At 46.8% G+C, this 17,817-nt stretch overlaps 1 protein-coding gene and 1 long non-coding RNA gene across 2 annotated transcripts in view; one reads left to right on the forward strand and one right to left on the reverse strand.

The window, feature by feature from the left end:
- LOC135827053 (serine/threonine-protein phosphatase 6 regulatory ankyrin repeat subunit C-like) overlaps positions 1 to 17,817 on the reverse strand; it is a 141,440-nt gene that overhangs the window by 97,672 nt on the left and 25,951 nt on the right. Inside the window, exon 3 of the mRNA XM_065339575.1 lies at positions 11,801 to 12,066. Within this exon, the coding sequence (XP_065195647.1) occupies positions 11,801 to 12,066 (266 nt within the window). The remainder of the gene's footprint in view (positions 1 to 11,800; positions 12,067 to 17,817) is intronic.
- On the forward strand, positions 13,341 to 13,718 carry LOC135827448 (uncharacterized). Its single transcript, XR_010555448.1, has 2 exons — positions 13,341 to 13,462; positions 13,547 to 13,718. It is a non-coding gene; the product is annotated as an uncharacterized LOC135827448 (long non-coding RNA).

Genomic DNA, 17,817 nt, shown 5'->3' on the forward strand with positions numbered 1-17,817 from the left:
TTGAAAATTGTTTAGAACAATTCGTACTTCAATACGCTGTTGAATTGTATCCTCTCCTTGGGAGTGTCGACTGTTTTATTGCTGCATGGCGTTCCTCACCACCGTTCACTGTACATGTATCGCGGAACGCAGATTGGATGGCATTGCAGGTGAATTTGATAATTTGTGACTGTGTCATCAACCAAGTGAGGACATCAAATATCAACAGGGACGCTCCGAAAATCACAAACGCTGCGAAATAGATATTAAATGGTCTTACACACTGGTGGGTATTCCACATTCATTGTGTCATATCTTTAGACTGTCCGAAAGTTTGTCGTGCCGCGGCGTGCAACTTTCACAGACCAATCCGATAATTGGCATGTGGCCCTATTGGCACACACTCATGCGTATGCCGCTGAATCGATCTATTATGTGCACGCATGTGTGGGTATACATATACAATTTTATTACGTATGCAAAATTAGGCAATCTACATGTACATTATAATTATATATATATGTGTGTGCACTCACTCCTATGACGTAGAACGACAGTGCAGGCTATGTAAAGTCGCACGAATGTGTGTGTGATGTGTACATGCATGCGCGCGGGCGTTTTGTGTACGCGCTCGCGCGGGCGTTTTGTGTGCGCGCCGGGCATGGCATAACGCTGTTCAACATGACTAGTGTTGAACTGTGGTACTTTGCCCCCACCCCTCTTTTTCTACTGGCGTTGGATATGCAACTATGTACTGACATAAACTCGGTTGTTGAAAACGAGTGCCATGCACCACAATGAATTGACAATAATATACTACAAGTTGCGCTGTAAAAGCGCTGGTAATACTCATGTTGCAGCCATGGCAGTTGTGAGTAGCTTTCCAAGTCAAGCCTGCTGCAGAAATTTTTGCACTCTGACCAGCTGGAGTGGCCCAGGACTGCCGGTGGTGGAGAACAGGAGTGATGCGTGTATATACGCTTGTATTTACATGATTTTACTTCGAAGAACGTTAGGTGTATTACTTGTGTGGTCTTCTGCCTGTGCTGGTCAGTGTGGAACCGCCATCCATATTAGATCATACAGCTGCTATCAGTCTCAACAGCTTATATCTGGCAAACAGTGTTTTAGTGACTCATTTTTGCTTACTGTGTTCAACAGAGTGGCATTTCACACACAGCTGCTTGATGTAATAGTAGCATCTTGGAAATTAAATATTTTTGATAGTTAGCTTCAGTAGAAACTTCTCCAGTGTGGCTCTTAGCTTCCTTGCCACGGAGACTAGGCATTCAAGTAATGCACGAAGAACAGTGGCTAGATGTGAAGTGAAAAGCCATTGGACCGTACCCCGTGGAAGACGATTTTAGTATAGAAGTATTGCTTGCTATGTTGGCAGCAAACAATGTATAATATAATTATAATAATTGCATTACCAGTAGAAAGTGCTCAATGTGCTTTGCTTCAGCACTATGTTTTGGACAAAGCAGTCAACAAATTCCACATCACTATCGGCTTCATGTTGGAGAAAGTTGTGAAAAACATTAGAGCATACATGTACACTCAATACACATGCACATTCTCAGCTACGGCATTTAGTATGTGGGCGACTTCAAAGTTCTATTTTGGTAGTTAGCTTCGGTGGAAACTGTCGAAACTTGATCCAAAGCTCTACTACTATGTTCTGATGATGTGGCAATCAAGTAATGTAAGACACGTATCTGCCGCATTGGAGCTACTTCCTCCGTATACAAAAACTTCGTGACCTTTTTTCAACGGTGTTTTTGAGCAAGAAACTGCTCAACGAACCTCGCCAAAGGCTGTCATCGACAACCCACATTCATGTTGAGGTAGGATTGGTTGATCTCGAACAAATTCTCCCCAGAAGACATGCGTGTGAGGACGTTGCCGACAGGAACTCACGAGTCAAATGACAAAAAAACTAACACTTACTTGCTCGAAACTGACACCGTGACGAAGTGGAGCTCGCGGCTGGAACACGGAGTCACGGGGCACTCGCTGCCCTGAAACTGGCCAGGCTCGTCAGGCGAAATAGCACGTCATCGTACATTTGAGATCAGCGGGAAGAAGATGACGACGTCCACTAATTTAGTATCTGTGCACACGAATCTGCTGTGTGTGTGACTCTGTGTGTCAGCTATGATATCATCTTCTGTGGTTCCATGCCTAGCATGTACGTCTGAACCATCCTGCAAAGTTTGAATGACGTAGGTTGAGCGATCGCTCCGCGAAATATACTTTTTGAAATTCTCTTCATAGTATATCTTCCACCATTGAAATTTCGAATTTCTTCAAAAAAAGTGCTGAGAGGGGTGGCTTGCAACCTCGATATGGCTTGTTCCAGGCATGCTTTGGAGCCATCTTCTGTTGAAGTAGTGGCGGGGATCTGCCCTGCAACTGCTACAACAAAAAATGATTCGATCTGAGAAAGGGTGAGACCGCGAATCTCGGTTGAATATTGAGTATTTCAAGCCTTTTCACGACGAAGATGGAGTTCTTTTTGGAGATGGACGTCGCGGCAAAGGACATGGTGTCCGACGTCTGGCGTCTGGTGAAGACAGGGATCATTTGTCCAGTCAGGTCGTCAGCCTAACCGTCGGTAAGCTTGTGTTTGGATCCCGTTCTGCTCGATGTGGTAGATCACAAACAATTTGATATCGCACAAATTGATCTCAGCATCGTGCGTACGGTATTTTATATTCAGAAAATCCCAAAGTGTCTCTGTGTGGGCGTCCTATGCCACGAGAAACTCCAATCAGGCTCATATGTCCTCTGCCTTCATGATTGAATGTCCACTTCGTTTGAACAACGAACACAACAATCGAGGACGGCTTTGCAATGAAAAATACAGCTATACTGGAGCTGAAAAAAAGAAGAAAAAAACGTGCTCAGGATGAGATTCGAGTACACGCATACTCTCCCAGCAGGTGAAACGCAATTTTTTGTGAAAAATGCGTGACGCCGACTGACCAGTAATTTCGCCTGACGTCGTACTACTAGTATACTTGCGGTGCGCGGCCCCATACGCAGCGTGAGAACATAAAAATCGGTTCCGCTCGCATGGCAAGATGAAACATTTCAGTCGTCGTGCAACAAGCGCAGACTCCGGATCGGAATGTCGACGACCTGGCTTTCTTCGCCTCTCTCCACTCCAGTCAGACGTCTCCGTTGTCGCCTAGGGGAATCGCAGGGACCTCGTCGAAGCCGTTGTAGAATGCTGGGAGGATTCTCCTGCCGAGAAAATGCGAAGCATGTGGATGTGCTTGAGCGACTCGTTTCACGGCGTAATGGAGGTCGCGGGTTGGAACCACTGAATATAGGCGACACCGATTCGTACACAGCTCTGGAAATGAAGAGTACGTAGCCAAAGTCCCGCATCGGATCATCATTGCAGCTGAAAAGAATCTGAACGAAACGCGAGCGGAAGCAGCGACTGTTGGCGATGCGGAGTCAGCGTCGTCAGGTGACAATGACAGGAGCGACGAAGACTCTGAATAAACTCAATCTCAATCGTCTGAGTTGCTTTTTTCTTTGTATATAGCTTGTAAACAGGTAAGACAATGCCACGAGTGTTATTCGAAGTCAAAAGGAACAATTTCAGAGCTATGCGCAGCCTTCAAAAAAAGTCACGAAGTTTTTGTATACGGAGGAAGTAGTTGTGAAAACCTTTAGACCATACACTCCATGCACATTCTCAGCTATGGCATTTAGTATGTGGGCGACTTCAAAGTTCTATTTTGGTCACCTTCTAGCAGAATTCTACCCCCTTCTACAGCTTATGCTGATATTTAGCAAGTATACTACTGTCCTGATGTTGAACATCAAGACAAACGGTGTAACTACAAGTGCTACGGCCAAAAAAGTGGTTTTCCGGTATTTTTTGGCCTAAATTGGCAATTGTGAGTATGCTATGTTTGGCCCCTCCCCCGAGTGAAACCGGCCGGTAGTACCTCAAAAATTTTGTCTCCGGACACTAGATATCCAATGAAACAAAGTACAATCGTTTGTAGCCACGTTTCAAAGAAACAAAATTTGGACCCGAGGGGTAGGAGCCACCTTAAGAGCACTATAACCAACTCACTTGTGCCCAGGAAGCACTGTAGTTCTTACTATCATGGTTGCATCGTTGTTCCTCAAAACTGTATACCACGAGATGTTGCTGAGAGTGAGCTGCAAAAGGGCAATGCCTCTCGGCATCACTATTCTCACCAGCCCACGAGTGACACGAATTTATGCGGTTATATATGACGCGCAGGTGCTTTATCACATCAGAGAAAGGAGCACCACTGAAAGTCTGTATCCGCAGTGATCCTTTCTGCTCGTGCTAAAACTAGTGCTCCTGAATGTGTTTTTTTTTCACGGCTGAGCTCAGCGTAAGAGTGTAAAACGTATTTTTTCAATCACCATTTTCTGTCGTGCACTGCTGCTCTTCCACTGTGCAACTCTCTCTCTCTCTCACCTGCCATCGTGGTCTTCTGTTCCTTGTGTTAGCTTGGAGTTTTTTGAGGTCCAATTATTTCAACATGCCAATGTCCACTCGCAACCATGGAACCGAGGCTCATCTACCTCCTCCTGAGCTAGCCAGGACTGCAATATTACACCCAGCTGCCACCTCCGCCGCTTTACCTGTCCCACCCACACCGGGCTCAGCAAACTAGGAGATGCCATCGTGGTTCGCCTCCCCATTTACAAATCTTTCATCACAAATAAAGGGAGTGCAGGAGGAGGCCACGGCGGCACGAGCTTAGGTGGCCTAACTTAAAGCAGCGCAGTCTCTGACAAGTCATCAAAACCAAGCCCAGAAAAAGCTCGAGTTGGCAGGGCTACAGGCTCAGTTCGTCACGAACAAGACGGTGTTGCAAAAGGTTGATGCCGCCATAACGGTGCTATCGGACTATGCACCTGAGGCCAAGGTGGTCTTGAGGCAGGGTGAGAATGAAATCTGTTAAAGGCAGAAACAACTCAAAATAGCCGTTTCCTTTGACTGGGAAACAATGAGAGTCTACGAGGAGAGCACCCTGGGTGACAGCCTTGCAGACGACAAAAGACTCGCCGAGGCAGCCTCCACAGGTCGTCGGCTCAGACAATTACAATCCAGAGAGTGGTTCCAACCTGAGATACCATACCCAGGCAGGAATATCCGTGCATCCAACATTGGCAACAACGCCCAATTCGAGAGGAGGCCATCAGCCCACGGACTGTTTGCCAACGGTGGCTGAACCCCTGGCAGCGGCCCGCATTGCTGGAACTGCCAGCAGTTGGGTCACGTCAGTAGGCATTGCTCCCAGCTCGGCCGGGGCAGTAGTCGCCAACCACACTGGACTCAGCAACCACAACCCACTGCTGGAGCTCGTCCACGGATGGACGGAGCATGAGTTCCCAGACTGGCTGGAGTCTGACGAGATAAGTGCTTGTGACAATAACGTCCATGGGCGGTGACACCCTATTGCATTTTGGTAAAATATTGGTGCCTCAGTTTTTGTTTTACGTGGTATTATTCATTATGGCTATTTCTGCGTGTTGTCACACCATTTACCGTTATCCGAGAAGCCTTCCAGCCCGGGTTTGGCTCATTTAGGCACACACCTCAACCAGTCTGTCTATTTGGGCCGCAACCACCGCCTTTCTGTTTTCATGCAGTCCGTTTTTGTTCTCTCGGAAACTATGCTCATTAGAGGTCTTACTGTACGGCCTCAGGTTTGTTTTTTGGTAACCTTGTCCTCCCCCACCCCCCCCCCCCTCCCTGTGTAGTCTGTCCTCTGCGAGGCTGCCTTTTCTGTTGCCTCTTGGTGTTTTTTTTCTTGCGCTTGCTGCCTATGCTGTTCTGTTCCTTGCGTTTTTTAGTATAGGGTGTTTTTCCGTGTGAATTGCCAATTCAATGAACCCTTACCTTTACCAATTAGTGAGATGCCCGAGGGGCAGGGATGATGAGGGAGGGAGAAGCCCGATGGGCAATGATGATGAGGGAGGGAGAAGCCCAAGGGGCAGTGATGATGAGGGAGGGAGAAGCCCGATGGGCAGTGACGATGAGGGAGGGAGAAGCCAGATGGGCAGTGTCGATGGTCATACACGATTGACTGGCACGGACAGGGGAGGGAGAAGCCCAACGGGCAGTGATGTTGGCAATGATTGTCTCAGCTTGCCTGTATGCATGACGGTATGAGGCGTTAGACCGCGTTAACATAAGGCCCGGTTGTCACCCCTTGTCCCCTACTCAATTCACACGACTCATATTGTACACAACATACATCTTACACAAAGGGTTACGGTGGTGTTAGAGGCAGAGGAGGGTTAGACCCCTGGAAAGCGCACCGAGTGGGGGAGTCTGGAAACCCACGAAACATGAACAGAACAACGACAAATCTCACAGGAGCAACACACAGTCTCTACATACCTGATCCCCTGTGTGTCATTTTCCTGTCTGTGGGTGTGTTGGTGTGTGTGCGTTTTGTATATGCCTTGCTCAGCGTCCGCCCCCTTCTGGACGGAACTAGCGTCCATACAGAATCCACTCATCCAGCACCTGGTCGACGTGCTACCGTTCATCCTGCTCACTGACGTGGCACCATCTACAGGCAGAGCATATCTGCAAGCATTCGGTCCCTGGCGTATATGGCCTTCTGGGGACGGATTCAGCCCCTTTTCCCAGCTCTCAAGGCACACCTGGCGTTATACCTAACGAGTTTGATCCAACAAGGCAGTACGTTTGCCCCTGTTGCACAAGGCTGAGCGGCTCTTCGTTGGTTGCACCATAAGGCTGGTCAACCACATCCGATCGCGGAGCCAGTCATCATGCAACTGCAAGTCGCCGCTCACCATATCTGTTCTCGTCCCGTCTCCCGCCGCACTCCGATCTCACAGTCCTTGTTCCGCCAGCTGATGTCCACCCTGGCCCAACCAGATGAGTCACTGGTGATCTGCAATGTACCACCATGATTTGTCTTGGGTTCTTTGCCCTACTGCCCTGGGACGACTTGCATCGTGTCGTGGTGTCCTCGCTAGACTCTACCCTGACCCATATGTCCGTGCACCTGCCAAGTAGCAAAAACGATTAACTGAAGTAGGGGACGTGATCCTGGTTGCTCGCCAATTAACCGGCTCTATGCCATGTCCGGTCAGCATAACAGTAGGGATATCAGCGAACGCACTGCGCAGCCCATCTGCGCAGGTCAGCCTGGCCCATCTACGCGCGGCCGACAAGAAAACTCATGAACACTTTCATTTTTTTGCAAAATATATCGTGCGAAGAAGATGCACGGAATGGCTGAAAACTAGGCTGAGGAAAAGTAGCATCCAGAGACTCTCAAACAAATTCATGGTCCATCGCTTCTGACAATGGCAGCGACGACATCAGGGAGCTGATTGCAGCAACTCTCTACCAAGCGCGACGCTGGTTACTCACCAGGGCAGGGCGCTTCCATCTCGCAAGAAATGGCCGCGAGCGAGAAATGCAAGTCCGATTTTGGAACGATCCAACCAGGGTAATCCCTTGAAAATTGGCCTGAACACCTCTCATACTGGTGTTTCACGATGTGCAAACTTTCAGAGAAATCGACCGGGGAGAACGTGGTGAGCTCGTGGGTCCTCCTGTATCGCGTATGATTTGAATGGTCGCGGGGACAGAAGAACAGTAATTTTACGACTCCCAGCGGTGCAAACAGACCGCAGCCATGTTTTCTCTGTCGGCCGCGATCACGTTCAACAAATCGATGACGCAATGCATGCGCAGCGGCCTGCGCAGTGCGTTCGCTGACATCCCTAATAACAGAGATTTCTCCATCAAGGAGGACATTCACCTGGCCAACATGTACTGGGAAAAGCAACCTCCGCCCGCTCTGGGCCAGCAACCTTCCACATCAGTCCAGGAGTGGGAAGCAGATCGCAGTGTCTGGGGCTTGCTGTGCCGATGGCGCCAGTTGATGGAATGCTTGCAGGTTGAAACTAGACAGCGCATCGGCGACCGGCTAAACTCTTATTGATATGCCATAAGCGCCGTGTAAATGTTCTGCTTGGTGCGACGATGCTTGACGCAAAGGATGGTTTCCCAAGAGGTGGTCGAGTTTGCGTTGTGTGGGCTGGAGCGTAGGCCGAACGGCAGTGCTCGATCAAAGTAAAATTTCCCTTGCCACTGAATACCAGATAGAGACCAGTTCGGCGGGTGCACAGGGATGAGCGGAATGCGGAATGCGTTGTGGATGGCCAGCTGTGTCAGCAATGCACCCTGCCCGTAGGCCATGATTGTTTGCACTGGGTCGTCAATCCGGATATAAGACAGGCTAAACGTGAACAGGTCGATGCCATTGTTAACGCTTTTGCCAACGGGAGCTGATAAATGGTGGAAAATGAGTAGTTTACCATTCTTCGTGGGCACCATGCCAATGCCCGAGTACTGGTATGATGGAAATGGAGGGATGGAATAAGGGTCTCTCCTTGTGCACAGGATGTTGCCAGATACTCTGATATGTACACGGAATGTTCAGTACATGAGGGAAGATTTGTGTGGGTCACAGTGTGACGGCGACCCATGAAGCCTAATGCTACTGTGCAGTTAGTTGTCTTTGTAGCTATATTGCATGGCGCTATTTTCTCCGGCGCTTGTAAGCCCCTGCTAGTGCAGCAAGAGAATGCCTTGCCTAAATGATCAGTGAGCAGTCTAGTTAAGCTGACAACATCGATGGGCGTGTGAATACATGGCATAATGGAATCAAGAGCAGGGCTGGCTGGTATGGTGAGTGATAGAAACTGTGTGTTACTACTGTCTTCACATGCCTGCTTCAAAGCAGAGCTAGTGGCCTGGCGCCCCACCATGCTTGGGTCGGGATCTGCCTGACCGTTCGGCGGGTGGAGCTGATGTGCTAGGCCAGTTGCTGGAGGAGTTGGCCATGCATGCCAATTTTTGGGTGGCAGCCTTGACATTACTGTAGAGGTGCGCTCTCCCACACTCCCCTTGGCATCTGGACCAGTTGTAACTACGGCAAATTGGGCGGCCACTGACTGAGGATGAGGAATGTGCGCTGCCGAGGAGAGTGGCAGAGGGCCCCCCAGCGGATGGGGATGAACGAGTGAGCCTGCGAAGCACGAAGCTGGAGCCTTACTAGTAGTGCTCAGTTGGCACATGTTATGGCATGGTCTTGTGTTGCTTATGTTAGCTTAGAGTTTTACCACACACCCACCCTTTGGTCCTGTGCGTTTGTGCGTGTTTTGTCAGCTGTTTTCTGGTTTTCCGTGGCATGTCGCATGCTGTGTTTCTGTCCCGAGGGGCTCAGCGTTTTTTGGCATGATTGCTTTCTTCCACTTGCTTTCCTTCGGCTTTTTGGGTGTGACTGGCAGTGGGGCAGGACCCATATTAGTAGAAGAGTTTTGGGCGGCAAGGCGAGTTTTCCGCCAGCCCGGTTTAGCGGCCATGGCTGGAAATTTAGAGAGTCGGATTTTCAGGTGCTACCCTGCTGCCCAGTCACCCACACCGTGCCATTGCTCTGCCTGTGTCTTGCACTGACACCTCTCTTGCTGGCCGGCTTGCTCTTTATTACTTTCTTGCCTTGTTTTTTTTGCCAGCGTGTGGGTGCGAGTGTAGTGTTACGGTACACTGAGTAATTTCTCTGGTAGACGACTAGCCATGTGCATTCTCTGGTAGACCATTACCCACGTACATTCTTTGGTAGACCACTACTCGTGAGTACATTCTCTGGTAGACCACTACTCGTGAGTACATTCCCTGGTAGACCACTACTCGTGAGTACGTTCTCTGGTAGACCACTACTCGTGAGTACATTCTCTGGTAGACCACTACTCGTGAGTACATTCTCTGGTAGACCACTACGCAGGAGTACATTCTCTGGTAGACCACTACTCGTGAGTACATTCTCTGGTAGACCACTACTCATGAGTACATTCTCTGGTAGACCACTACTCGTGAGTACATTCTCTGGTAGACCACTACTCGTGAGTACATTCTCGGGTAGACCACTACTCGTGAGTACATTCTCTGGTAGACCACTACTCGTGAGTACATTCTCTGGTAGACCACTACTCATGAGTACATTCTCTGGTAGACCACTACGCAGGTACATTCTCTGTTAGACCCCTAATCGTGAGTACATTCTCGGGCCTCCTCAAGCTCGGCTTACGAAGGATATTATGCCCCTTGTGTGTTCCAGATGGTAGTCATAATCATGTGATGTGAGCTTTTCAAAGCTTCAAAATTCATAGTCTCAAATCCCGGTTCGTGGAACATAAGACATTCGTTCGTATCTTTGTGTATTGTAAAGTTAGCCATCATGGTATGTGACTAGAGGGAAATCCATGGTCACAATATTATTCCCATGGTGCTATGTGCCAATAATTGTTTAACTAGGATGCTTCAAGTGATTGCGAATACACTTCTGGTCTTTCTATGTAATTTTTCTCTATCGGATTTCTGTTTCTCAGGAAATAAGGACTGTAACGAAACGTATATCATCCGTTAAAAAGGTGTGCACCTTCCAGATACAGTGCTGTTCCGACAATATTGTATGATGCAATTGTTCTCCAGGGAGTGATTTACGACGTGATAGCTGTCTATAAATGCATCACATGGGATCATAATGTTATTTGTCCTCCACAGGTACAGGATGAGACATGTACAACATGCTTTGTATCATAAAGATGATGTCAACCTGTAATTCTGTCAGGACAGAACCAATGACTGAGTGAGGTTGAGTTGTTGGGGGCTATGTACTCTGGATATAACTAATGCAGGGCTGAAAGTCGTTGAAATTCATTGCTAGTTGTACATAGCCAGTTTGAGAGGTGAAATAGATTTGGTGCAACAGTGGCACGTCACGCGAAATTACGCATCTATGAGCGACATCCACAAAACCTGCGGGGAGAGTACGCGTGTACTCGAGTCTCATCCTGAGCACATTTTTTCTTCTTTTTTTAAGCTCCAGTACAGCTGTATTTTTCATTGCAAAGCCGTCCTCGATTGTTGTGTTCGTTGTTCAAACGAAGTGGACATTCAATCAAGAAGGCAGAGGACATAGGAGCCTGATTGGAGTTTCTCGTGACATAGGACGGCCACACAGAGAGTCAGAGACACTTTGCGATTTTCTGAATAAAAAATACAGTACGCACGATGCAGAGTTCAATTTGTGCGATATCAAAACTGTTTGTGATCCACCACATCGAGCACAACGCGATCTAAACACGCTTACCGACGGTTAGCCTGCTGACCTGAACGGACAAATGATCCCTGGCTTTAGCAGACGCCAGAAGTTGGAAACCATGTCCTTTGCCGCGACGTCCATCCCCAAAAAGAACTCTATCTTTATCGTGAAAAGGCTTGAAATACTCAATATTCAACGGAGGTTCGCGGTCTCAAGCTTTCTCAGATCGAATCATTTTTGTTGTAGCAGTTGCACGGCAGATCCCCGCCACTACTTCAACAGAGTTTCGCTTTACAGCATGCCTGGAGCAAGCCATATCGAGGTTGCAAGCTACCCCTCTCAGCAAGAAATTCGAAATTTCAATGGTATACTACGAACAAATTTCAGAAGGTATGGTTCGCGGCGCGAACGTTCTACCTACCTCATTCGAACTTTGCAGGATGGTTCTGACCTGCACGGTAGGCATGGAACCACGGGGTTTGATGTCATAGCTGACACACAAAGTCACACACACAGCACATTCATGCGCACAGATACTAAATTATTCGACGTCATCATCTTCTTCCCGCTGGCCTCAAATGTATGATAACGTGCTATTTCGCCTGACGAATGCATGGCAAAGCTTTTATTGGGGGGGGGGGGGGATACTTCTGACTTACCATGATGGTCATAGGAATTCTATGAGAGCGATGGACATTTTGAAAGTATGACTCTGGCACTTCTTCCATGAGATCCGGTCTAATCACAGGTTCGGTTGCAGTGCCGCTGTTCACGGCTTGTCGTACTTGTTCCCCATCGTCATCTTCACATGCTCTAACCAGGTCTGGATGAGGTGCATTGGTTGAGTAGTAGTGATCACTGTACTCAGCCAGATTTGGTGGTTGATACTTGTCCTTACTCTCCTCTTCAGACGCTGCTTCCATTGCTACAGTACAAACATAAGCACATGAAAAGCAATGTCTACTTGAACATGGTAAGATTGCATGGTGTGTAGGTAAATACTGGGATTGCATGGTGTGTAGGTAAATACTGGGATTGCATGGTGTGTAGGTAAATACTGGGATTGCATGATGTATAGGTAAATACTGGGATTGCATGGTGTGTAGGTAAATACTGGGATTGCATGGTGTATAGGTAAATACTGGGATTGCATGGTGTGTAGGTAAATACTGGGATTGCATGGTGTATAGGTAAATACTGGGATTGCATGGTGTGTAGGTAAATACTGGGATTGCATGGTGTATAGGTAAATACTGGGATTGCATGGTGTGTAGGTAAATACTGGGATTGCATGGTATATAGGTAAATACTGGGATTGCATGGTGTATAGGTAAATACTGGGATTGCATGGTGTGTAGGTAAATACTGGGATTGCATGGTGTATAGGTAAATACTGGGATTGCATGGTGTGTAGGTAAATACTGGGATTGCATGATGTGTAGGTAAATACTGGGATTGCATGGTGTGTAGGTAAATACTGGGATTGCATGGTGTGTAGGTAAATACTGGGATTGCATGGTGTGTAGGTAAATACTGGGATTGCATGATGTGTAGGTAAATACTGGGATTGCATGGTGTGTAGGTAAATACTGGGATTGCATGGTGTATAGGTAAATACTGGGATTGCATGGTGTGTAGGTAAATACTGGGATTGCATGGTGTATAGGTAAATACTGGGATTGCATGGTGTGTAGGTAAATACTGGGATTGCATGGTGTATAGGTAAATACTGGGATTGCATGGTGTGTAGGTAAATACTGGGATTGCATGGTGTGTAGGTAAATACTGGGATTGCATGGTGTGTAGGTAAATACTGGGATTGCATGGTGTATAGGAAAATACTGGGATTGCATGGTGTGTAGGTAAATACTGGGATTGCATGGTGTATAGGTAAATACTGGGACAGGGAACGCATCATCTTCCATCACCAGCAATCAGCGACATCGCGCCTGACAAAAGTTTTTCAAATAAAATATTTCCACCCAAACGTTACTGCTGGTGCTGAGCTCGCGCGATCAAGTGTGAAGTTTTTTTTGTGATCTCAATGAAAAAGGATTTTTTTGAACTCACGCTGTACACAACAAGCTCTCTAATCTGCATGTCTTTTTCGGTGGAGGTGATTTTTGTTGTTGTTGTTGTTGTGGCTGGCGACGAGAAGGCTCTCATTTACGTTAGGAGCCTAGGTATCTCATAGACAGAAAGAGCCTGGTTTTTACGCCAAGCTGATGTTTTCAGCAGCAGTCCGCTGTGGAGAAAATTCAAGCAGTCTTAGGGGCCTGAAGTTTTCGCTGCTTCTTACCGGATCGACAGTGGGAAAGAAGGTACGTTTATTTTATTGTAATAAATCAGGTCGCGAGGTCGACACAATTGAGCTGTTCGTTGCACTGTGAATTTTGTTGCTTTAGGGTGGCAGCGTGCAGTACCTTGTGAAATGGAGAGACTTTATCCTCTATGAACTTGGGAGTATGAAGATATCAGATATCAGTGACGATCTATCAGGTGATTTCATTTCATTTTGGGTGAATTTATTGAATGTATTCTTGCATGAATTTGAAAATCTCCCTTTTGTTTGCTGTAGATATTTTGATGGTTCGGGGAATGTTGGGCCCTTTCTCAGATGACGAATGTTTGAGGCTGCTGATGGAGCTTGCACTGCTGTGCAGTGAAAAATAGAAGTGAAATAGTCACAAAAGGCACAATGGAGTTTTACGTGTAATAGTGCTCCACATTATTGTGTCGAGCCCTCTCCGCTGGCAGAAGGAAGTTTTCCTCCTTGAAATGAAATAGTCTATTTCTGACTTTCGAATCAGAAACTGGACAAAGGGGGTTGGGACCGAAGAATTTCCCTGTGAAGTTCTTTCCTTCAGGTTGGGATGCTTGCATGAACGTACATGGACAAGGCCCACGGGCTCACTACCTGATTACCTTCAAGCCTATGATTCGCCGTAGTCCATGTACGTTCCTGCAGTACTCCTCTGGATCTATGACAGGAGGGGATCGTGCTGCCTGGCAGTTTGTCTCTTCCACAGAAAAGGGCATTGATTAATCATGAGCTTACGGCAGAGCACAACGAAAGCATTGTAGCATGAAACAAATTTGTCTGAATACAAATCTGCACAATGGCACAGACGGCTAATGGAGGTAAAGCATAGCATAACCAGCATTGCATTCCTGGAAGCAGTGCAAGTTATAGATTTAGGTATCAATATTTATCTAAGCTTCAGCGAAGTCCGGACGCAGTACATTACTAGTGTGAAAGATAGAAGAAAAAGCAATGATATCCGTATATACCCGGAAAGAGAGGTGAGAGCGGGTGGGAGTAAGTGAAAGCACTTGTACAAACATCTGTGCAACCGGAAAGAGCAGAGAAAAGGCTAAAGCAATTACACAGGCCATGCGTACGAGGTAATTAAGCAGTGAGACCCAAACATTCTTGTAAATGAGAATGCAGCTTCAGTACACATTTTTTATTTCTTCATGTTGCGCTGCTGTTGCCGTTTCCCAACGATATGATGAGGCTCTCCGTTATGCTTCTGCTGGTTTTCCTGTGCAGGTATGTGCTGCCGTAGCTCAGAGAAATCTTTGGCCAGGGTAGCCAAGATGGCATCACCCACATCCTCCTCTCCTTCAGGTTCACTTGTAGGTTTAGCATTCATGCTTGACATCTCCTTCAGTACTGTGTAGGTCTTCTCCTATTGGTTTTTGTCTGCCCATACCATTTGCACTGCTCAGTGATGTCGGCAACAGTCGCCTCCAGCTCACCATTTTCCATTTTTTCTTTACTTTTTGGATACGCTGCGTGTCCTTGAGGTAGCATTTGAGGCTGACCAGTTCTTCTACCTTTGTTTTGCAAACATTCTTGTCTAGTGTTCAGTGATCGAGCCCAGTCAACGTTGAAGCACCCTTGTTATTTCTTTCCGTTTCTTTTTATTCTTGTACACCGCTGCCTGCAACCGTGCATTTTAATAGGTTTGCGAGAATCTCTTTTCACCTGCAGCAACCAGAGTTTGAAAGTACCGACACAAACTGGAAGCATGCCCAGTTTCCAGACAACTAGCTGCTTCAAAAATTCTTATGTCAGATGAGTGACTGGTTGCGCAGCCGACATTATGGTGACATAATGTGTCCTTGTAGTTCTGTTTATTATTACTTGTATATTTCACTGTTCGCGTCAAACTCGGCTAAAGGCCGGGTTTTCCGCATCCGTAGGAGCGCCACCACCCTTCAAGGATCGTGTGTTTTAATATTATAACAGTGTATTTTGGTATTTGCTTTGACCATCAGTCCTTGGCTGATGCTGGTCATACGTTCAACATGTTGACGCGTTTTTCAAGGCATTCAATATACGTAGGCCGCAAGATTCTATCTTTTCATACCGAATACCGATGGCTAGTGCTTCCCCACTAGCTGCGCAAGTGTCACATCTGGCTGCGGCCAACTACACTTTAATTTGTGTGTTGCCGCTATTGCTGTCTATGTCTCTGTGTGTGCCAGTATATGAGGAACGAGAATTGGTGTTATTGTTGTTGTTGTAGTCGTTGTTGTTGTTGTTCTGGTTGTCATGGGCTGTGGCTGTTGAATGTAGGCTGTTGCTTTTGTTGTTGTACTTTTAGTTGAAGCTACAAATAGGTAACCACCTTGATGATGGTGCACAATATCCGTTGAAGAAGCTGCAAAAAACACTGTATTCTCAAACCAGTGAGCTGCAGAATGAAGCCAAGTATCAAGCTGGCAAAGCTGTCAGCCACTCTAAACGAAAATTACACCAAACAAGTTGCTATTTGTCAACAGGCAGTCATAAAATTCGACTCCCTGACTCAGTCACTCTAGTCTACGACTCATACGAGTCGTACAGAGTACTGACTGTAGTCACTGAGTAGTCTACGTCCTTGTACATGACAGCATGCATCATGTCATGTCAGTACATCGACATGGCATGCATCCAGCACATGGCCATGGGAAAGCCCCTACAAAATGGCCTTCAGAGAAAGCCACGCGGTTGGAGAGGTAGTTTACTCGAAAAAACTGAGAAAGAAGTGCTTTTCATCTTCTTGCTGTTCAATGTCAAGCCAGAAACAATTGCGAAGCTGCTTGAAATGTGCAGAATGAGGCGATTTCCCAGATCTTTGAAGCTAGAAAGCGCACTGGACCTCCCCCCCCCCCCCCAATCTTTTGGAACTGGTCCTTCTTGAGGACAGAGATCAGACTAGCCAGGTGACAATGCTGTGGTTTGTTGGCTGACAATATTTGGAGGAAGCTTCAGAAATGACCATGAAGAAGGTCAATTCTTGCTATTTCCTCAAGATCACCAAGGTAACAGATACTTTTCAGTGGAGAAGAAAATCATGATTCTTAGGAGTTGAGATCGCATCGGTTGTTCAATGTTTTTCACTTTCGTTTTTTTCGTTGTGTAACTGTTTGTCTTGTTGGCGTGGTTCACTGGTTTGATGCCTTACATTTCGGTCATGGCCATAGTTCAGAGCAATTTTCTTCCTTCCAAGATCACTCTCTGCAGTAAATGCGCAAATATTTTACGGAATTTCGGACTCTGTGGGATGTCATATAATTGCTGGTAATGTTCTGCTAAATATGTATTTGTCAACATGGCATCTTTGAAAACTAATGAATCACTTTTTGGCGAAGTCACCATCTGTTGGACCTAGGTCGAAAGGTTGGACTGATCTACATCAAAGCCAGCCAGGCTCTACTAGTGATATAGCAGTGATGATATAGAACTGTAAAGTGTGTTCAGCACTGGCAAACCTAGATAACTGCTTTCTGGTCCACAAACTTGACTGGGGATAGGTTTCAGTAAGTCTGTTATGTGCCCTGCACAACATAGTACCACTGTATGAAGGAAATGAGCGAGAAGTGGATTGCAAGCATTGTGTTGTGATGCACATGCATACTTAGTGCATCACACATACCCACACACCTTGGCACTTGCAGACACGCAGGCTGTTCTAGAACTACCTAGTGTCTGTAGTGATGTTAGTTGTAATGACATTCCCCAAACTGTCTTTGTCTAGGCAAGTGTGCATGTGGATGTATGATGTTGTAGTCAGGAGTCGTTTTGCCAGGCGTCTTGTTTATATCTTTGACAGGGTACTGCTGCTAGGGTTATAGCAACAAGGGAAAACGGTCAAATTTCAATAAAAAAAACCACGCCACCCAGAAAGCCCCGTGAATCAGGCAACCAATCTCTAGAAATATTCCACGGTATATAGCCTCCGGGAAAGCTACTGCTACAAGGCAATCAAAAAACTAGAGCGCCAGTCATCATACATAAAATCAATTGCCAACGCAATGCGGAAAAGTCTTTGAGCGTATGGCAATATGCGCGTTCGTTGAGCGCCATAACTCAACAATTATTTGAATCGTGAAAATCGGCTGAACTGGAACTAGAAACTGAAAAAGAATGTGAGATCGAGTTGCTGTGCCTTTCCGAGGCATCGTGAAGTAGTTTCGAGAGGACATAGAAGTTGAACCTCCATGAATAGTGAGACGAGAGCTACCAGGATGGATGTGCTTGGTCCTGACCTTTCCAACAAGCCCAGGGTGACGAAACCCATCAAGGTGAACTGTATTGAGAGAAAAATTCGTTCGGACCTGTGCGCGAAAACTACACAAGAAGAGTCAGTGAGCTGGAACGGCAGTTTGCTGGAGTAAAAGGGGC

Source organism: Sycon ciliatum, chromosome 11 (genome assembly GCF_964019385.1).
Source record: "Sycon ciliatum chromosome 11, ocSycCili1.1, whole genome shotgun sequence".
NCBI lineage: Eukaryota > Metazoa > Porifera > Calcarea > Leucosolenida > Sycettidae > Sycon > Sycon ciliatum.